The sequence below is a fragment of the Crocuta crocuta genome, unplaced genomic scaffold (genome assembly GCF_008692635.1).
Source record: "Crocuta crocuta isolate KB4526 unplaced genomic scaffold, BGI_CrCroc_1.0 scaffold99, whole genome shotgun sequence".
Taxonomy (NCBI): Eukaryota; Metazoa; Chordata; class Mammalia; order Carnivora; family Hyaenidae; genus Crocuta; species Crocuta crocuta.
Window position 1 is genome coordinate 3240762 of NW_027551560.1, and position 23189 is coordinate 3263950.

General features: G+C 37.8%; 1 protein-coding gene across 2 annotated transcripts in view; it reads right to left on the reverse strand.

Annotated features, from left to right (window-relative positions):
• Window positions 1-6724: 6724 nt before the first annotated feature.
• Window positions 6725-23189, reverse strand: part of AGTPBP1 (ATP/GTP binding carboxypeptidase 1) — a 155512-nt gene continuing 139047 nt past the window's right edge. For both annotated transcript variants that reach the window (XM_077749493.1, XM_077749494.1), the window contains one exon: window positions 6725-7063. In XM_077749493.1, the coding sequence (XP_077605619.1) occupies window positions 6886-7063 (178 nt within the window). In that variant the 3' untranslated portion in view covers window positions 6725-6885. The remainder of the gene's footprint in view (window positions 7064-23189) is intronic.

Sequence of the window (23189 nt, forward strand, 5' to 3'; positions counted from 1 at the left end):
CTTGTACAAAAGCACTTCCTGAACTTTAAAGGGCTATTTACATGTTCTTTACATGGGAATCCTGTGTGGATGTAAGGCAGGGGTTTGCAGTTCCAGTCAGTGGGTGGATAGGAAAAGCTTTGAGGTTAGTAATTACATAATATGAAAGCTTCATCCCATTGTATTTGCCCATTGGTCTAACTGATGTAACTCACTAAAGGGATCTCTGATCCTTCTCGCCTGCCCTCTGGGTGCACCTTGTCATGATGATGCATCATTACAGAGGTACCCCCTTTCAGTATGAATGTTTCACAGCATGCGCGTTCTCCATTACTACAACAGAGAACTTTCAAGATGCTGAGAAGTCAGCTCTTGGGATACTACCTCTGAACAAAGCAATGACAAGTCTCATAACTGGAGGAAATACTCCCTGAGTTTAGAGCAGGATGACAAAAATGTGGCTCACTTCTGGCCCAATATAAGCCTTTCTGTTAGACATAGAATTACTTTGACATGCTTGAGAGGACATCTGCTGATTCTGCCTTTCCAAAGTGTTTGCCAACTACAGATGAGTTCTTTGAGTAACAAGAACTCATCTCTCTCTCTCAGGATGTGTGCTTTGGGTCCAGCCATCCCTTCAAGGATGGGCACAAAACAATGGTTTTTCAGGTAGTTTTGGGTATACTTGTGTAAGACATACCCTCATCAGTAAAATTCAATTTAAATAGCTTGAACCGTGTAGCTGTCCAATTCAAGGTTTCACATAAAGCTCTATACAGGGCTCGAATGACAAAAGGACCCAGTTTGCTCAATGTCTTGGCTCTGTTCCTTCAACACGAGCTCATCTTGGGCGTTTTCTCCTCTCGGGGTTGAATGGAGGCCAACAGCGGCTATATCCTCCCTTCTCAAGGAAGGGCCTTTGTCCTAGCATTACTCGCTAGCCCTTACATTCGCTTGGCTCTGGCTGGCTTGCATAGCATGCCTGCCCGACCATGCTAGTAATTGGCAGGTGGCACGTGCTGACGAGCTCAGGTCACGTACCTACTCCTGGGGTTTCAGGGAAATGTCATGACCTCAGAACACACAGATCCTGAACACTGGTTAGTTCAAAGTGTTGAACTTTGGTCAAAGGAGAGAATGGATCACCAGGAAGCAAACATGCACTGTCCACCCCATCTTGTAAGCGATTTGGATTTTCACATGTGTGAGAATGGTGATATAGTTTTTGGTATTTTTTCATCTGGTATAACACTTCAAGAGGGGGAAGTAAATGTTGACAAAGGCATGTGTGCACGGGTCACTCCTCTCTCTATATCAAATACACATTATAATCCTTTAAAAGGGATATTTTTGGATTTTGAAATTTATCTTGTATCTGAAATGATACGATCATTCATGGTTCCACGTGCCCACACTTGAAAAGAAAAAACAGATGAAATGTCAAACATTTCTAGGAATATGAGGAAAATAGGAGAAAAGTAATCATAGAGATGATAAAGAAAACAACATAAATGAAGTCGTGACACTGCTAACCGAGTATGTAACTTGACTTTAGTAACTATTTGGCACTGAACGTGAAGGGAAGTTTTCAGTCTTAAAATTCTCTACTTAATTACACTGTGAGCCAGAAAACAGCTACAGAGAAGCCCACCTACTCTCAAAGGTGCAGGCTTTACTTGTATTTACTAAAGTCTCACCTTTTCTATATGGTACTAGCACAAAAACAGACACTCAGATCAATGGAACAGAATAGAGAACCCAGAAATGGACCCACAAACATATGGCCAACTAATATTCAACAAAGCAGGAAAGAATACCCAGTGGAATAAAGACAGCATCTTCAGCAAATGGTGTTGGGAAAACTGGACAACGACATGCAGAAGAATGAACGTGGACCACTTTCTTACACCATATACAAAAATGAACTCAAAATGGATGAAAGACCTAAACATAAGACAGGAAACCACCAAAATCCTAAAGGGGAAAGCAGACAAAAGCAAAAATGAACTATTGGGACCTCATCAAAATAAAAAGCTTCTGCACAGCGAAGGAAACAATCAGCAAAACTAAAAGGCAACCAAAGGAATGGGAGAAGTTATTTGCAAACGACATATCAGGTAAAGGATTAGTATCCAAAATCTATAGGGAACTTATCATAACTCAACACCCAAAAATCAATCTAGTGAAGAAATTGGCTAATGACATGAATAGACACTTTTCCAAAGAAGACATCCAGATGGCCAACCAACACATGAAAAAATGCTCAACATCACTCATCATCAGGGAAATACAAATCAAAACTATGATGAGATACCATCTCACATCTGTCAGAAAGGCTAACATTAACAACTCAGACAACAACAGATGTTGGCAAGGATGCAGAGAAAGAGGATCTCTTGCACTGCTGGTGGGAATGCAAACTGGTACAGCCAGTTTGAAAAATAGTATGGAGGTTCCTCAAAAAATTAAAAATAGAACTACCCAATGACCTAATAATTGCACTATTAGGTATTTATCCAAGAGATACAGGTATGCTGTTTCAAAGGGACACATGTGCACCTCAACGTTTACAGTAGCACTATCGGCAATAGCCAAAGTATGGAAAGAGCCCAAAAGTCCATCGACAGATGAATAGAAAAGAAGATGTGGTATATATATACAATGGAGTGTTACTCAGCAATCAAAAAGAATGAAATCTTGCCATTTGCAACTATGTGGATGGAACTAGAGGGTATTACGTTAAGTGAAATTAGTCAGAGAAAGACAAATATCATATGACTTCACTCATATGAGGTCTTTAATATACAAAACAGATGAACATGAGGGAAGGGAAGCAAAAATAACATAAAAACAGGGAAGGAGACAAAACATAAGAGACTCTTAAATATAGAAAACAGAGGGTTGCTGGAGGGGTTGTGGGAGGGGGGATTGGCTAAATGAGTAAGGGGCTTAAGGAATCTACTCCTGAGATTACTGCACCAAGTGCTAATTTGGATGTAAATTATAAAAAATAATTATAGAAAATTAAAAAAAATATATGGAAAACCAGTATCATAATTGTCGTGAGCAGAATTTTGCTACTGCTTGCCTCAAACTCTTTTGCCACTCCCACAGGATGTCTCTGAAAGGGACAGACCTACATTTGTTATCGTGAAGGGAAGCCTTTCTGAACATCGGGAGCTAATATTGGGAGATGCCCGGGTTTCCAGACAGAGAGGCATTACAAGCCCACTTGCACTTTGCCGGGGCTTGTGAGCATGCACGCGTGCAACTGCACGGACACAGAAATTGCTTCCATACTCTGACAGCGTCAGCCACATCCCAGGCTCCAAAATGTCACTTTGACTGGCGGCACGATGCTCAAACACCACCCTACAAGTCCCACTCACTTGATTTAGGTCCTGCCTATTTACCAACCTTAAATTTGAAAAGTTTAACTATTCAGTGACCCCAATAATCAGCCAAGCTCCGAAGCCTAAGATGTGACAGAAGATGCCAGGAGGTCAAAAGGGCAAAAGGGTTAAAGTATAAAGGTGGCTTAGGAGTTAGAAGGAGCAGAAACAGACCTCAGTTACTGCTCAGGGTATAGAAAGAGAAGGCCCTAATGGTCAGCCCCATGTAGTCAGTATAAAGGCTTTTTAAATATCATTAACAGTGGAAAATAACTGAAATTGGCATTCTGGGAACCAAGCCTTCAAAATGTGACTTCTCTTAGAGAAAATGAGACTATCTTCTGGGTTTCCTCTTTTCTATGCAGGATTTTAAATATGCTTTAACCAGAGAAATATTCACTTAATATTAATAAGAATATTCTAATAGATAAAGTAGAATGGTCTTTCAACTGAAATACTGCTTCAACAGTATTTTCCTAATGGAGGAATCTAGCATTTACATGCAGCTGGTTCAATGAATTCACCGATTTTTCCATTATTTTATAATGATTAAAGTACATACAAGAAAACAAAAGGATCTATAAAGATACATTTATGGTTTTGTTACTGTCATTTATTTCTGGATCATGCACAAAGACAATTCCATAGTACATTTATTGTATTATCCATTTCAGTGCTTATAATAATATGGACACTGGAAATGTAGAAAGATAGTATTCATTGCTGTTAGTGCACTATCTGAAGTGAGACTCCAGGTTACTTATTTGTAATTAGGATTCAGATAAATGTCCATGTTTCTAAATACCACATGAAACTGGGAGACGTGGCAGGAACTCAGTAAGAAAGATACTTAAGGCAGGACAAAATCTTGTCTTCAAACAATACTATGGCTGCAATAAAGGAGAAGCTGATCTCAACCATAGGTTTTTGGATTCTGCCTTGCCTGAACACACTTCACAAACTCAAGACGTTTATTCCCTTTTTGGGGGAAGGCCAAGGACAGCATCTCCTTTTGCAGCAAAAACACAAGACTAGTTGTCTACAGGCTTGGACTGGAGCCTTGGCTCTGTCCCAAGTGCCCTTGTGACCTTGCTTGATTTCGGTGTGTCGATTCTACAAATTAGTTTGATCTAAATCGCATGCCCCTGTGACCTCGCTTGATCTCCCTGTGTCTATTTTCTTGATTCTACAAATTAGTTTGATCGAAACCATCCCTGGTACTAACTTCCAGTTCACAGGTCCCGTGGTTCCTGGGAAACTGGAGGCTGGAAGAGTACATCAGATGATACAGTGGTTTTGCTGGTGCGATGTCTGCAGCATTACCACCTGAGAATTCTTTAAGAAATGTACATTTGGGGTCCCACCCAGGTCTACAGAGTCTCTGTTTTAAGAAGCAAGTCTCCCAGGTGATTCTGATGCACCCAACACAGGAGGAGAACCCCTGGATCAGACCAACTACATTTAAGAATATTCATAGTTCCAAGGCAAATTACAGAAATCAAAACTCTGTCATTAGATTCAGTTTGTCAGTCACACATTACTTTTCAGAAGTATCATACTGAAGGCATTTCATTTGTTCTTTGAAAATCCCGAAGAGAAATAGACACAGGGATAAAATTTATGGCAGTTTTAGCTACTAACAGCTAATTACATTTAGCTTTACTCCTAATTAGGAAAGTTAGGATTTTAAATTATTTTTCCAAACCTGTTTATTAAGGAAAATATCATTTCCTAACTATAAAGGCTTTCTTTTCAACCTTGTGAATTATTATGTAATAAATGGCATATTCAGTCTTATATACTAAACGATGTACTTCATCAGTATGAAATATAGTAAGCGATTTTTAAATTGCCAACATAATAAATTGAAGCTTTGAGTTATTCTGCACATTACAGTAATTGTTTCTCATACATGAATACCTTGGGTTTCAATGTTTAGTTTCATAAGAATCAAGAAAAATTTACATACAGACATAGTGGTTCCAATCCACTCTCTGAAAAAAAATAACTAAATATGTAATTATTTTATATGTGAAATATATAAATAAAAATAAAATACTTTANAGAGGATTGGCAATCCCCACCATCTAGTCTGTATTTTTTGAGATTCACAAGAATTAGGTAAAAGAGAAAAAGAACTCTTATCAATTGCCCCATGCTAGGTTTTTAAACACGGCTCTTATGAAACCAGAAATAAGTTATACTATGGATAAAATGCCTCAGATAAACACAGTGGAAATCCCTGATTCGGAAAAAGGCAAACATCTGAAATACACTTTTATCTTTTCTTTTCCATTATTCTAGGTTTTAAACAAAGTCGTAAAAAAAATTCTAATTAGGAATAAGCAAAGACAGCATACCAAAACCGAAGCACATGAGTCCTGGCAAGAATCCGTTAATGAGGTATCTCTATCGGATTTATTACAGTAGAAACTTAGTTCTTAGGACACATATCCAAAGTTGCTGAGCTAGTTTTATTTTATTTGAAGACAAGGTCATTCCTGCAGCAGGGCAGCTGAAACCTTACAAGAAATGGAGACCTATAGTCACTGCAGTCCTCTAGACTCAGACACCGGGGTCGGCACAGCTGAGGTGAACTCCCTTCAGTTAAGTCTAACAGCATCACACAATCCGGGAAACGCTAACTGTGCCTAACATAGAGATAAACACTTAATACTGGATCACATCCTCACCACATTTTTAAAGTTTGACTATAGTGATAAACTTTAGGTGTGCCCATGAGATACAGTTTTAGAGAAGACAGCTGTTCAAATGTATCTTTTACAGAGGTGGAGGTACATGTATACCATGAATAACGTAACACTAGTAAATTCAGCACTTTCTTCTTTTCACAAACTTTTATCAGTGTATTCAGATGTTGGATTTTTATAATATTCTTACAAAGACTCTATAAACCAAATAATCTGAGCTGGTTAAAAAGGATGACGAAATGAATTCAACATTTAATATAGGTTTTATTTGTTTAATTTGGTAAATGGAGAATGTAATGGTTTCAAGGCAAACTCTGGGTCATTTCAGTCACAACTCCACAGTTAACATGATTCTGAAGAACAATCTTATCTTCAATATCTACCCACCCGACACAGTCACAGCTAGAGAAATCCATGTACATATATATTAGTTTTCAACAACTCAGGATTTACCACAACTCTAGAATTCAGATTTTATATTCTCACACACTTTAAAATTTATCCATTTGATGCAGGATATAACTATTAGAAGATAAAAATTCATGCAATGATACTCAGGTTTAAAAAAAGGTAAATCCAATGTTTGATCATTCAATGCTGTATCAAGTGCATTGAATATCTAAAATAAAACAAGTGCCAATGTTATCATGAATTAATAACATATTTATTGTCTTGAAACCAAATAGGCCCAAGTTATTTTTTGTCTTTCTTGAGTTAGCTATTTAACTCATTTTTCTCAAACTTCCTGTGTAAGAAAACCCAAGATATTTCTTTTTTTGCAGTTAACAAGAGATGGTAGAAGCTTAAGGTAGGTATGTTCTTGATAATTCCGAGTCAGAAAGTACTTCTTCTTGAGCAGAAGGCTCATAATCTCCTGCGTTTTCCGCCAATTCAGTATCTAAGTCATCATTACTTTCTGCACTGTAATCCACTTCTTCAAGGAATCGAGGCTCATCTTCATCCAAAACGTAAGTGGTAGGGCTGTGGCCAGAGCACATAGAGCACACAAGATTTCATTAGATCCTATGGTTCTAACATAAGTTTATTTGACCATATTGGGTTAACTCTGATTTCAATATAATGTAAGCAGTTTGTATTAGCTTTAAAAATGTTATCCAAATGAACAAGTTAAAATATTTGTAATATTTGAAACCATAAAGGGTGAAATGCTAAGTATTAATTATATTACAAGACTATCACTATACACTGTACAGTTAGATAGCTATAAAAAACAAGACACTCTCCCAAGAGGTTGCCTTTTTTAAAAGACTTCATCATTTTGCAGGGTTAAAAGTTCTGATTTAATCACTGAAAAGAAACAGACCACTTCAATAAACTTTATTTATTGTATAATTCATCCATTACAAGAAACCGTGGTATTTAAACACTAAAACCACTTATTCTAAGTCTATACAATGATTATTTGCCATAAAAACAGCCCATGCACTCATCTTTTCAGTTTCGATTGGTCAAGAATAAAAATGAAAAACAAGTGAATGCTCCACGCCCAGATTAATTACTTTCCCTTGAGACAAAGAATAAGATATTTGCTTAAAAGCACTAAGTGCTTCTGAATATTTCATTAGGTAGGTTGTTTGGGATAAAGACAACCTTTCCACTATCCCCTTCAAAAAAATCACGGTATTCGGATTTCTCCTCATTTGGGAGATTTTCTACACATAGGCGTGTGTGTGCCCCCACACACAGTGTTATCAAAGAAACACTACAGAAACATTTCAATGTTCCCATTTTGTGACCAAAACTATCTTAATTTCACACAGATGTATGTCTGTTTATATCCCACCTGCTTCCAAAAAGGATTTCCCATCATGGATGCAATTAAAAGCCATAAAATCAGACAATAAAAAGGGAACAATAATCTGTTAAAATGAACAGAGGAGCAAATGTCATTAGGCAGCTCATGTGAAAGAAGTCCTGTGCTGAATATTAAATTTGGTTCAGATATCTAGAAGTTCAGGCAGGAAAGACAAGTTAATGGATTATGTGGTTCTCAGTTTCTGAAATGAGAAAGCAAAACTCATCTGGTGAGATTACCTTTTTTCCTGGAGTTGTTTTTATCTTGCTCATTAAAAGTAGATTGCAAAACCACCTTGATGTTATATAGCAACTTTTTAAAAAGTTTAGAGCTTGCGCTATGATGCAGCAGTCCCGATGAGCCAGCTCAGTGGCTTGAAGGATGATGTGAGACTTTACAACCTATCTAACATTCACAAGAACCATTTCACAGCATTCAATTATCCAACTAAAATATTTATCATGAAGCTGCTAGGTCTTTAGAAAAAGTGTGAGATTAAAAGGCAAAAAAATATTTGCCTTTTCAAACGACCATTATGCTCTTTCTTTCTTTTGAAAAACAGTAATTCATTCCTCCTTCTTGAGTTTGGCATTGTCACGTTCTCAGGGTTCCAAGGTGAGTCACAGCATACATGGAAGACTCTAAGAATGGACTCTTAGATGGAGGCTTCGGCTAAAGCAAAGGATGAGGTAAAGAAGTGAGGAGAGAAATTTGCTTACTTTCCTCCTGGAGACTATCCTAACAAGAAGAAAGGATCATGGAAATGCAAGGGAGGAAGCAGGTTTGTTCAAAAGCCATGTACGCTGCTGGTACAGGGGCTGAGGACACCAGCTAGGACTATAGAGGCTTGCTCCATGGTGAGGAGGCACCGTGACCAGAGTGGTGTAGTTACCCACAGCATCGCAGGGTCTCTTAGTGGCTAGGAAGAGCATAAAATCCATGTGGTAGGTGGGTGGACAAGCATTGCTCAGAAAGTTTATGGAACACAGAATTCCAGTGTATCCCTGGACTCCCCTACCATCACCAAGGAAGACAGACTGGCATAAAGGAAGCTGGCTGTAGGAAGCCCAGCCACTACACTGAGGTCAGAGTAAGGACCTAGTTATACACGGGCAACTGAATACTAGAACATTGGTCAATCTGAACTAAGAGAAAAGGTTTAAAGAAAAGGTCTACTTTTATAAGCTAGGATACAGTCTTATAAGCTGAGGAAACAGAGGAAGTGTGATTTAGAAGTAACAAAAATGCCCAAGATCAAGCCAAAAAAAGCTCCTAGACATCAAGGAAGGAGCCTTGGAGCAATCAGATGCTGATAAGCACTTTTTTTAAGGCTAAAAAGTATAACCTGGAAGGCAAAGCACCTGGAAATTTAAAATAAATCCCATAATAAGGAATGTTCAGAAAAGCATTTGAGCCTGTTAATTTCTGATCTTGGCTCCTTCAGATGCTGACTGTGACATAAACTTTGTCTACGTTCTGGCATCCTCCATTCCGATACCCCAGAACGGATAGGTTTCACACTCTAATTCCATTCCTGTAACTCAAACTTTGATGCCTGTTTCTGCAGGTCCTAACAAAGTCACATTCCTAGCTTCTGCTTCATTAAGGTCTACACTCTGGCTGAAATATAGAGTCCATCCAGCAATGGTGAAGGGGCCATCAGTGCCCTTGATGAGTGATGTGTCGGCCTAGGGGTTAAAGAACTGGGGGAATCCTGAGACAAAGGAAACAGAAGGAGATTACAACCACCGTCACTCCACTGAAAGCAGCCTTCCGACTGGTATTCCAGTTGCTACTCTCCAGCCCACTGTATCTAGATCTCTCTGTTGCACTTAACTGATAGAAATTCCAATACTCCTCTCTGGGTGCTTCATTCCCTCTGTCCCTCCTCCCTGCTGATCAAGTGCTCCTCATCCTCCATGTACACCTCAAAAATAGGTGCTTATAAAAATGCTCTCTTGGCCAACTGTTCTCATATGCATACCCTCTTTGAGTAAACTCACACATTTTAATTTGCATTCTGATCACTTCCAAATCCAAATTTCTAGCCCTGACTTCGCCCTTGAATTTGCACTGTGCATACTGTACATGGCTATCTTCAGTGTGCCTCAAGTGTATGTTTACAGTGGAACTCACCAGTGTCCCCACCAGGCCTGCCCCACGTGTCCTAGTCCCCAAATCATCCACTCAGTGAGTCTTAAAACCACAATTCTCAGCAAGTAAGTCCTGCCAATCAATCTTGGAACCACTTCTTCCCTCACATTTTACATGACAAACCTTCACAGACATTCCCTCCCCTGCTTAGGACATACTTCTCACATTTTTCTCCCAATGACTCACATTTCTTTCAAACTGCAGGTCAGGCTCGTCTTTAGATGGCCTTCCTTTATGAAAGCCCACCTTGGGATAAGTGACCTTTCTCTGTATTCCCTTTGTACCCTGCACATTCAGTCTGATCACTTCCGTCAGGCAGGTAAAACCATTGACTTGTGGGTCTGTCTTCTTCTAAGCACCTTAAGATCAGGAACTGTGACTTACCCATCTTAGTACCTCCTGTCGGCTTCCAAAAGTGCTTGACACATTGCAAGCCCTAAACAAATGTTTGCTGAACTCTTTATAAGAAGCCACGAGGCAATAAGATCATCAATTTTTATATTACCTCATCCCACTAATTCTACTTGAAGTAATAAAAACAAAACAAAACCGTAAGGCACAAGACTAATCAGCTTTACTTTTATTAATAATTCCAACATATGATTTGAACAATGTACAACTTTGAATGCACCTTCCTATACATTATCTCACAATAACCTTCAGATAAGAGAAAGACTTTAAGGTAACTTGCCCTAGACATCAATAGAAAGGAATTCAAGTAATAATTCAATCACAAAAAGAAACTCTAACCAGCATTTAATTTCCTGTCGCTATTACTTTTTTCCCCACCACAACTTCTTATTCCCCTAATTTTCTTCATTGGAGTTGATGCCTGTTGCCTGTTTCTGCTTCAGTCTCCAGTAAAGGGCCTCTGTTCACCTGCCCTAACATCCTTATGCTCTGGATTTTAATCAATAAGAAACATATGATTCCTTATATCTTCCTCATGCTACTTCAGGGAAAATACCAAAAGCTTCACCCAAATAACTTTCTCATAGGATGAATCTGTTGAAATTCTCTGCTGTAGGATGTCAGTAAGATGTAGAAAAGGTTTTAAATTCCAACTGATTTCTGAATATAACAAAACATTCTGCTTTACTCGGATTGAGAAAGTTTTCTGGATATCCTTGTGTTAAACTATTAAGCATACACAAAATTAAACCTAAGAAATTCACCATCCGCCTCAGTTTGTGCCCAACTACTTGCATTAGGGCTGAATTGACATCTGAGACACCAGAAGATAGATCTTTAGCTCTGTTCCCTACACAAGCATGAAAGAAGCAAAACACTGTATGTGGAGTCAGAAATTCTGGGTCTGTGCCTCTACACTCCTACTAACCCGCTGCGTGACCTTGAGCATGACATGTACTTTCTCCAAGCACTGGTTTTTCTCTAATGTACAAGCAGAGATCACAATTATCAGGCCTACTAACTCACAAACTGTTGTAGTAAAGTGTGAAAGCATTTGTAATTTCTTAAGTTGTACAAATATAAAATGTTATTATGAAATTGATAAAACCTGTCAAAGAAAAAAGTTAATCGATCTTTGTCAATTCCTAAAGAGCCCAGGCAATGGGCTGCCCCCAAGCCACTAGGAATAAAAACCCTGCCTTACTATTGTGACTCAGAATCCTCCCTTCACCTTGTATTCTTCAACAGTTTTGAGACTAACCTACTGTTTTCAGACAGCACAATGAAGATACCCGGGGAGAGAAATTCTGAAATTGATACACAAACAGGAAAATATTCCTTGTCCAAATTAACAATTTGTGATTTGCCGATTATGTCTTTCTTGTATTGAAATACCAGGTCTCAGGTGAAAGAAAAATCTCTGTCTAAATATTAGAGAATGTTCTATTTATATAATTTGATTCCTAGCTCATAAGAGATATGGCATCTACTAAATATCACAAAGCAAACAAAATTATCCATAGAAAATACAAGTAACAATTTTTGTCCGTCTTAATTGACCATAGTGTATACATAGGTATTTGCACATTCCTGCATGCATGCACCCACACACAGTTAGAATTTCTAATGAGAGGATACCTATTTAGGGGAAAAAAAGGAAAGAAAGTTGTTAATTCACTGATACTTTGATATATAACTAAGCTGCCTTCAATAAACAGTAATTAAGTCACAACTTAATTAATTTCACCATTGATCTATAACCATTCCTTATACATAATGAAAGGGTTAAACAATTAAGCTCTCCAATAATTCAGGACAGCTTCAAAAGCTGAAACCATTCCTTTTTAGTAAGTCGGCTTAGTCATTTGGAAGACACAAGATAAAATGAAAGCACAGGGGAATTCTGGGTTAGATGTGGGCACAATTCCTGGCTTTGCGGGGAATTACCACACGGATGATCCTGGGTCAATTCATCTCTGTGCCTGGGTTTACACACATATGAAAAAGGGTTACGTTATCATCTAGCTCTGTTCATTCTCAATAGGACATGAAAATCTCAGAGATCATAATCGAACTTAACAGAAACTCAAAATGGGCATGTGTGTTGGGGGTCCCAAGGGGGCCCCTGGTTTGGTGACGTGCTAGCAAGATTTACAGGATTCAGCATGCAGTTGTGTTAACAGCCATGACTTATTACAGTGAAAGGATACAAAGCAAAATCAACCAAGAGAAAAGGTGCGTGGGGCAAAGTCCAGAGAGACTCAAGGCCAGGCAAAGGGCAGCTGCTAAGAGGCAGAGAAGTCATCAGAGCTTTCAGCAATTTCAAAGGATTGGTGGCAAAAACTGGAGTTCAGAGCTGCCAAGTTTCCTGAAAGAAGGGAGTTGCAGATATGACCCCAACAGTTTTCCCCTGGAGGCATGTGACACATTCTTAAAATACACAGTGCAAAAGGCTGAAAAGCAAAGCAGAAAGCAGCAAAACAAACAGAACACAAACAATAGCACTGGGGGCTACCCTGAGGTGCTGAGGCAAGGAGAAGCCCTAGGCCTCCAATTGTGACCTTAGGTGGGCAGGGAGGTGACGTGTGAACCAAGGGTGAACAAGCTTCCCAAGTTCTGCAAACCTGCCTCAAATCGCTCAGTTCCTCTGCTGATACCTCAGTATCCTCTGCTCTACACCTGCCAGAGGATAGAATGACTCCTCTTTGAAGGAATATGTATTCTTCCTTGTTCTGATATCCCACATTCTTACTTTGAAGTCTCAAATAGGCACTTATTGAGAGGAATAACCATTCTTCCAAGAGGCTACTGAGAATATAGCACATAAATATGAATAAATATCTATAATCATCAAATTCCTTGTACAGCTGTCTTAGAGACTAACAATCACTAACTGGATACTTATCTGGATCTCAATGGTAAGGATCATTTCCTTCTCCTACAATAAGCCTCAAATCTTTCATTATATAATCAAAACTGCCCCTGGGGTCCTGAAGTGTTCACATAAGTCTCCATTTTATTTTTCTAGATGAATTGTCTTCTCTGTATTTGTGGGTACAAGAGCATTTCACAAAAACACAAATGGTTCACTTTTAGTTATAAGCAACTATGATTTCAAGTGGACTAGGGGTTGTGATATGACCTTCGATTAGAAGGCATGATTTATCTGTGTAGAAAATATGCTAATGCAATTATAGCTGTAAGAATTTTCAACACGGTTGTAATAAATGATTCTCAGAAATGCACAACAGACTCAAGCACGTGCATCACAATAATCGAAAAGGAACTTTTTAGGGATTAGCTTGATTAAATGATAAAATGTACATTAAAGATAGAGCAAACACACATTAGGAGCCTGGGTGGTTCAGTCAGTTGAGCATTTGACTCCTGATTTCGGCTCAGGTCGTGATCCCAGGGTTGTGGGATCAAGCCCCATGTCAGGCTTCACGCTGACCACAGAGCCTGCTTAAGATTCATTCTTTCTCTCTCTCTCTTCCCCTCTCTCCCACTCACACTCTCTCTCTAAAATAAAATTAAAAGAAATTAAAACGTACATCAATACCAGTAAGCTTTATATATTGCTAGGTATTAGATACTGCCATTAACATTTGGCCACAAATGATCAAACTTGAGTGGCTGCTCTCAAGTCCTCTTTCAGACTAGGCCCTGACCTTGGGATCTGTCCTTCGGTGGGGGTTCTGCCTGCTTAGTCTAGCTGTAGCAAAAATCCTGCTGAGTCAGTTTATCGAAATCCCCCACTCTCTGTATCTCATCAGTCTGGCCTGCTTTCAGGAAAAACTCCATCAAATAGGTTTAGCCAGAATCTCCCTTACCCAGGATGGTTCCTCTTAGTAATTTTCCATCCACCAAGCCCCCACTCTGCTCCTGGCTATAAATCGCCAGTAAGCCCAATCTCCTTCCCAAAGTACAAAGCCCCCTTGTAGCGATCCTCCTGAGCAGGCTGCTTTCCCGTTCTGTAAAGTGTCATAAATAATTTTCTCTTTAACATATTAATTTAATTTTCCCAGAAGAAAAAGGTCCTATATATTTACAAATAAACACTAGCTTCACACGAAGAAAAAACAGAAAATAGAGGTTAGTATTTCATTCTAGTGTTAACAGTCTGCAGCAACGAGTATATTGGTACTACCTTACCAATAATTTCCAGCCAGGCCCTCTGATATTGCTAGGGGCAGGAGCAAAGCCTTTAACCACGAAATGTTATAATGTTAACTCATTTACAGACCTGTACTCATTCCCTATACCTTATCAGAAGTATACTCTATCAAAATGCATCAAATTAGATTTTTAAAGTATTAACACAAAATCTAAGCATAGTTTAAAGGTTTTCTCAAGCTTAAGTCCTATTTATTTTTATTTGTTGCATTAAGAACAATTCCTCACCCAATTTTCTAAAGTCCATGCTGTACACACAAATACAAACTAAGTACTGATACGTGCTATGCCACAGACGGAGCTTGACAACAAGCTAGCTGAAGGAAGCCAGACATAAAAGGTCACACACCGTATAATTCCATTTATCTGAAACATCCAGAACAGGTGAATCCACAGAGACAGAGAGCGGATGAGTGGCTGCCAGGGGCTGGAAATGACTGCTTAATGGGTATGAGGGTCTCCTTTGGGGGTGATATAAGCATTTTGGAACTAGACAGAATTCCTAGAAGCAAAACTGATAGTTGCACAATATTGTGAACTTATTATTATTCACTTCATTAATTATTCACTTTAAATGGTTGATTTTATGTTGTGTGACTCCATCTCAAGAAAGAAAGAGAAAGAGAGAGAAAAGAAAAAAGGAAAGAAAACAGGTCCAAAGACTGTTTTATTATAAGAGAGTAATTAGGCCTCATTTAAACATGGTCATATATTTTTAATGTAATAAAATATTATATAGAATTTGGTATTTTTCAGCTTCACTTTCATGTAATGTTTTAAATATATTCAAACTTCAAATACTTCTTCTATATGCCTAATATCCTGAAATGTAGTCCCCACCACCATAATCTGATGAGAAGTACTGTTAAATGTTGTATTAGTTCTCAAATCCTTTAAATGAGAGTCACTGAGAGGACTGTTTAATAGTTCAGGTGACAGGTAAAATAGAAACACTTTTGCTAAGTACAAAAATACTACACAGCTATAAGCTTTTAAATGAGCTCTACCAATATTCCCAGCTTAGACCTAAAAGAAACATAGCCCCTAAGAAAGATATAATGTAAACTTAGTGTTACAGCAGATGAAATTTTTATTATACAACAAATACAATTAGGGAAAGTTAAAATGATTTATGTGTGGTAATTTCTGATGAATGCCCTGGGAATATAAAACATGATTAATTTTCAACCGCAGGCTTCACTGAAAAGGAAGCTCCAGAACTTCTGGTAAACACAGTGAATCTCAAGAGCGACTAAGATGACTGTAAAAGAATAACTTCTTTTTTAACGGATAATCCACAGGAAAAAGAAAACCAAAGAGGGAGGAATGGCAAAGAAGAAATCTCTATAAAGTGTTGGCAGATGGAGGCAGATGAATGAAGTGAAAGGGCCTGAGTTCCAACCTCCACTTTGCTCAAGTCCACACAACAGGGGAAGCCAGCAGATTTGCATTACAAAAGCTGCAGGAAGCTGAGAAATGAGATACTGACAATATGGGTGCAACTGAAGAGAATAATTGATTTAAGGCTTTATAAAGAGCAATTAGACCTTCAGATCACCTTCCTCAAGCTATTCCCTAGTTCATAGAGATGGAAAGATGACTTTCCAAAGACTTTTATCAGAGAGGCTATTCCATTAGGGCCAAAACACAGAAATGGGGGTCAGGAGAGTAGGTGAAAGTCTGCTCAAAAGCAAGTCCAAATGCCACCCCTAGGATGCTGGCTGGCTATGGAATTTATGCCCTAGGGCAACATTTCTCAATTTTTTAAAAAATCATCCGCCCCACACCCCAGAAAGAGGTTTTTTAGAGTTTTTTTTCCTAATCCCCTTAATTAACTACAATTAGGAGTTAAAAAGATAATTTCACATCAGATTAGACGCAGCTAAAGAGAGCATGAGTGAATTAAAGGTTGGTTAGAAAAAAACACCTAGCTCTGAGTCAACAGGACTTGTGCCCAAGCATATGTGTATGTGTATATTCATATGCATATGTGTGTAGGTATGTGTACGTATATATACGTGTGTAGGTACATATATGTGTATTCATGTGTATATTACATGTGCGTATGTATGTGTATATATGTACATGTGTGTGGGTACGTGTATGTGTGTATTCATATGTATATATGTACATGTGTATAGGTATATATATGTATATATACATGTGGGGGGGTACGTGTGTGTGTGTGTGTGTGTGTGTTTGTGTGTGTGGTGTGTTCAGTGCAGAGGGAGCAGACAAAATGGCCCATCTCCCACCCTTCCCCTGAAAAAGTTTCATGTGTATATTTTAAAAGCTGCAGCCTGAGGACCAGGCTTCTAATTTAGTAGGCACTGTGGGTTGTCATCCTCTTCAGAGACTGGGGGAGCCAGTAGATAATATCCTGCTTTGTCCCCTCAGGGGGCTCCAATAATCAAAGCAAGTCTCCCACAGAGCCCTGAAAGGAGCTTGAATACACATCTGGCACTTCAGCTTTTGTGGCTGCCCCTGAGGAGACAGGCCTGGGCCTTCGAAGGCCTACCCCTAGGAGCCAACAGGGCTTGCATTCATTAGTCCTAGTACTGTAGCAAGCAAGGAAAGAGCTCTAAACAGGCACAGAGCAGAGGCACCTCCTGCAGCTTTATCCTCAGGCTAGCACAGAGGGAATAGGCAAAAATGCCCATCTCCCAGTTTTTCCCTGGAAGGGACTTAACTACATATTTTCCCAGCTGCTGCTAGAGGGTCTAGCTCCTAATCATTCTGCATCTATATGCTATGATCCTTTTTTTTTTAAATCTCTTATTTCCTTCTGAGAGAGAGAGAGAGAGAGGGCATGAGCAGGGGAGGGTCAGAAAGGGAGGGAGATACAGAATCTTAAACAGGCTACAGGCTCTGGAGCTAGTTGTCAGCACAGAGAATGATGTAGGGCTCGAACTCACGAATTGTGAGATCATGACCTGAGCCGAAGTCGGATGCTCAACCGACTGAGCCACCCAGGCACCCCTATGATCCTCCTTTTTTGGGACACTACCATGACCTCACACCTTCAACTACTGGGAACAATTAAGAACAAAGAAAGAGGCTTGGAGAATCACAAAAGTCTGAGAGACAACTAGGAGCTCAAGCCAGGATGATCAAGGAGGTTCATTTCTTACACAAGAGCATTCTGTCAAGACTGGGAGAGATGGCTAGTTCATCTAATGTGCAGAAACCAAAATAGACAGTCATGGAAAATGAACAGAGGAATATATTCCAAACAAAAGAACAAAATAAATATCTAGAAACAGATCTCAAAGAATGTAAATAAGTGATTTACCGATACAGAATTCAAAATAACAGTCATAAAGATTTTCACCAAGTCAGGAGAGGAATGCATGAACAAAGTGAGAATATCAACAGAGACAGAAAGTAATAAAAAAAAAATCCTGAAAGAAATTACAGAACTGAAGGATACAATAACTGAACTGAAAATTTCAATAGAAAATTCAACAGCAGACTGGATCAAATGGAAGAATGAATCAGTGAATTTGAAAAGGACAGTGAAATTCATCCAAACAGAGGAACAAAAAGAAGAATGAAGAGTGAAAATTACTTAAGGGATTTAGGGGACACCAATGAACACATCAATATATGCATTATAGAGGTCCCAGAAGAAGAAATAAATAAAGGGACAATGTTTATTCAAAGAAATAATGACTGAAAATTTCCCTAACTTGGAGAAAGAAAAAGACATCAGACATCCAGACCTACAAAGACCCACACCAAGACATAATTAAAGTGTTAAGGTTAAAGACAAGGAGAATCTTTAAAGTAGCAAGAGAAAAAGCAACTTGTTAACATACATGAGAACCCACATAAGATTATTAGAAAGTTTTTATCAGCAGAAAACTTATAGGCCAGAAGGGAGTGAGATGACACCTTCAAAGTGTTCAAAGAAATGTGCAACCAACCAATAATACTTTACCCAGCAAAGCTGTCATTCAGAATTGAGAGATAAAGAATTTTCCAGATAAAAAAGCTGAAGGAGCTCACCATAGGACTGGCCTTAAAAGAAATGTTAAAGAGAGCTCTTCAAGCTCAAATAAAAGGATGCTAATTAATAACAAAAGAACAAATGAAAGTATAAAACTCACCAGTAAGGGTAAATATATAAATTCAGAATGCTTTAATGGTAGTGGGTAAATCATCTATAAATTTAGTATGAAAGTTAAGAAACAAAAGTATTAAAAATAACTATAACTACAATAATTTGTTAGTGGATATACAATGTAAAATGATGCAAACTGTGACCTCAAAAGCAAACTGTGGTGAAGGGAGAACTTTGTTGTGTATTCAGAGTTAACTAATTATCAGCTTGAAATAGGCTGTCATAAATATGTTTTATGTAAGCTTCACTGTAACCACAACACAAAAACCTGTAGTAGACACACAAAAGATAAAGAAATCAAAGCATATCACTACAGAAAGTCCTCAAATCACAAAGGAAGAGAGCTAGAAAGGAAAAAAGGAACAAAGAAATTATAAAACAACCAGAAAACAATGAACTAAATAGAAACAGTTGCCTATACCTATCAATAACTACGTGTAAGTGGGCTAAATTCTTCAATCAAAAAACACAGTGGCTGAATAGATTTATGAAAAGAATAGTAATACCAAACTCCATGCTGCCTATAAGAGATTCACCTCAGCTTTAAGGACAAACACAGACTGAAAGTGAAATGATGGAAAAAGATATTCAATTCAAATAGAAACCACAAGACAGAGGGGCAGTTGCATGTATATCAGAAAAAAAAAAAAAAGAAAAAGGTCATCATATAATGATAAAAGCGTCAATTAACCAGAAAGATATAATTATAAATATCAATGTGCCCAACATAAGAGCACATATTATATGAAGCAAATAAAGAAGGAAATACACAGCAATACAATACTAGCAGGAGATTTCAAATACCCACTTCCAACATGGATAGATCATCCAACGTATCAATAACACTAGAATTAAACTATATGTTAGACCAGATGAATCTAACAGACACAGGACATTCCTTCCAACAGCAGCCGAATATATATTCCTCCCAACAACACATAAGAACATTATCCAGAGTAAATCATGTATTAGGATATAAATAAATTTTAATAAATATAAGACCACAGAAATCATATCTAGCATCTTTTCCAAGCACAATGGTTTAAAACTAGAAATCAATTACAAGAAGAAGCCCAGTAAGCTCACAAATATGCAGAGATTAAACAACGTGCTCCTGAACAACCAATGGAGTCAAAAATCAAAACATATCTCGAGTGGTGCCTGGTAGCTCAGGTGGTTAAACGTCTGACTCTGATTTCGGCTCCAGGCATGCTCTCACAGTTTGAGGGAATTGAGCCCACATCAGGCTCTGCACTGACAGTTCAGAGCCTGCTTGGGATTCTCTCTCTCCACCTTTCCTCTGTTCATACTCGCGCTCTCTCATTCTCTCGCTCTCTTTCCCCCCGCCCCTCTCTCTCTCAAAATAAATAAACTTTAAAAAAAGTTTTATCTCAAGAGAAGTGAAAATGGAAGCACAGAATACCAAAATTTATGAGATGCAGCAAAAGCAGTTTTAAAAGGGCAGTTTAGTATGGTAAACACTATATCAAGAAAAAAGACTGCAAATAAGCAACCTAACTTTATACCTAAAAAAAAAAAAAAAAAAAAAAGGACAAAGAAAGCTCAAGTTAGCTGAAGGTAGGAAATACCAAGGTATGACATAAATGAAATAGAGTCTAGCAGACATAAATGAAATAGAGTCTAAAAAGACAAAAAAGATTAATGAAATCTAAGAGCTAATTTTCTGAAAAAAATAAAACAGGTTGTTAGCTAGACTTTCCAAGAAAAAGGATTCAAATAAATAAAATCTTACATGAAAGAAGACACATTACAACTGATACCAAAAATTACAAAAAATACAAAGAGGCTACTATGAACAACTACATGCTAACAAATAGGACATCCTAGAAGAAATGGATACATTCCTAGAAACATAACAATCTACCAAGACTGAAACATGAAAAAATAGAAATTCTGAATAGACCAATAACTACTAAGGAGATTGAATCAGTAATCAAAAATCTCCCAACAAAGAAAAGTCCATGACCAGATAGCTTCACTGATGAATTCACAAAACATTTAAAGAATAATTAATAGCAATCCTTTTCAAGCTCTTCCCAAAACAGAAGAGAGAGGAACACTTCCAAATTCATTTTATAAGGCCAGCATTACCCTGATACCAAAGCCACACAAGGACACTCGAAAAAAGAAAATCTCAGACCAATATCCTGAATGAACTTAGATGCAAAAATCCTCAATAAAGTATTAGGAAATTGAATTCAACAACATATTAAAAGTATCATACACACAACCATGATCAAGTGGGATTCATCTCTGGGATACAAGGTTAACATCTGCAAACCAATCAAACCACCACATTGACAAAATGAAGAATAAATATCATTTGATCATCTTAATAAATGCAGAAAAAACATTTGACAAAGTTCAACATCCATTCATAAAAGCTCTCAACAAACTAGGTAAGGAGGACATACATCTCCACATAATAAAGTTGATATAAGCCCACAGCTAACATCATACCCAGTGATACGTTGCTAAAGTGTTTCTCTTAAGATCAGAAATGACACAAGAATGCCCATTCTCACCACTTTTATTTAACCTAGTACTGGTAATCCTAGCCAGAGCAATTAGGCAAGGAAAAGAAATAAAGGACATCCAAATCAGAAAGAAAGAAGTATTATTTTCTCTAGGTGCAGGTGACATATTATATATAGAAACTCTAAAAACTCCACCAAAAAAATGTGAGCTATAATGAACAATTTCAGTAATGCTGCAGGAAACAAAAAACAGTTGCATTTCTATACACGAACAATATACTATGAAAAACAGAAATTAGGAAAACAATTCCACTTACTATAGCAGTAAAAAGAATAAAACAGAGGAATAAGTTACCCAAAAAGGTGGAAGATCTGTACTGTAAGACAGTGATAAAAGAAAGATACAAATAGATCAAAAGATGGTCTGTGCTCATGGCTTAGAAGAATTAATGGTGCTAAAATGCCCATACTACCAAAAGCAATCTACAGATTCAATGCAATCTCTATCAAAATGTCAATGGCAGTTTTCAAAGAAATAGAAAAAAAATCTTAAGATTTGAATGGAACTACAAAAGACTCTGAATAGCCAAAGCAATCTTGAAAAAGAATAACAAAGGCAGAGGCATCACACTTCCTGATTTCAAACTATACAAGCTATAGTAATCAAAACAGTATGGTACTGGCATAAAAACAGACACATAGGGGCACCTGCATGTCTCAGTCAGTAAAGCATCTGACTCTTGATTTCAGCTTCGATTGTGATCTCACAGTTCGTGAGTTTGAGCCCCTCATGGGGCTCTGAAATGATGGCATGGAGCCTGCTTGGGATTCTCTATCTCCTGTCTCCTCTCTACCCCTCCCCTGCTCATGTGCACATGATCATATGTGTTTGTGCTCTCTCTCTCTAAAAAATAAATAAACTTAAAAAAAAAAAGACACATAGATCAATGAACAGAATAGAGAGCACAGAAATAAACCCCCACATATATGGCCAATTAACTTTTGACAAAGGAGCAAAAATATGCATTGAGAAAGGACAGCCTCTTTATTAAATGGTGCTGGAAAAACTGTATAGACACATGCAAAAGAGTAAAACAAGACCTCTACCTTACACCATACACAAACATCAACTCAAAATAGATTGATGACTAAAAGGTAAGATATGAACCCATAAAACTCCGAGAAGAAAGCACAGAGGGTAAATTCTTTGATACTGGGCTTAGCAATAATTTCTTTTTTGACACCAAAAGCAAAGGCAATAAAAGCAAAAGTAAACAAGAAGGTCTATGTCAAACTAAAAAACTTTTGTACAGCAAAGGAAACACTTGACAAAATGAAAAGACAACCTATGGAATGGGAGAAAATATTTGCAAACCACTTATCTGATAAGGGGTTAATATCAAAAACATACAAAGAAATCACACAACTCAAAAGCACAAAAAACCCCAAATAACCCAATTTTTAAAAATGCGGAAAAGGACTTAAATACACGTCTTTCCAAAGAAGACACACAAGTGGCTAACAGGTATATGAAAAGGTGCTCAACTGTACACTGCTGGTGGTAATGCAGACTGAAACAGCCACTATGAAAAACACTATAAAAGTTACTCAAGAAATTAAAAATAGAAATTACCATATGATCCAGCAATGCCACTTCTCAGTATACAACCAAAGGAAATGAAATCATTAGCTACTGGAGAAATACCTGCACTGGCATGTTCAAAGCAGTATTATTCACAATAGTCAAAATATCAAAACAACCTAAGTGTCCATCGGTGGATGAATGATGAAGAAAATGTGATATACAGATACACAATGCAATATTATTCAGCCGTTAAAAAGAAGGAAATCCTTTCATTTGCTGCATGAATGAACCTGAGGGCATTATGCTAAGTGAAGTAAACCAGTCAAAGATAGATACTACATGGT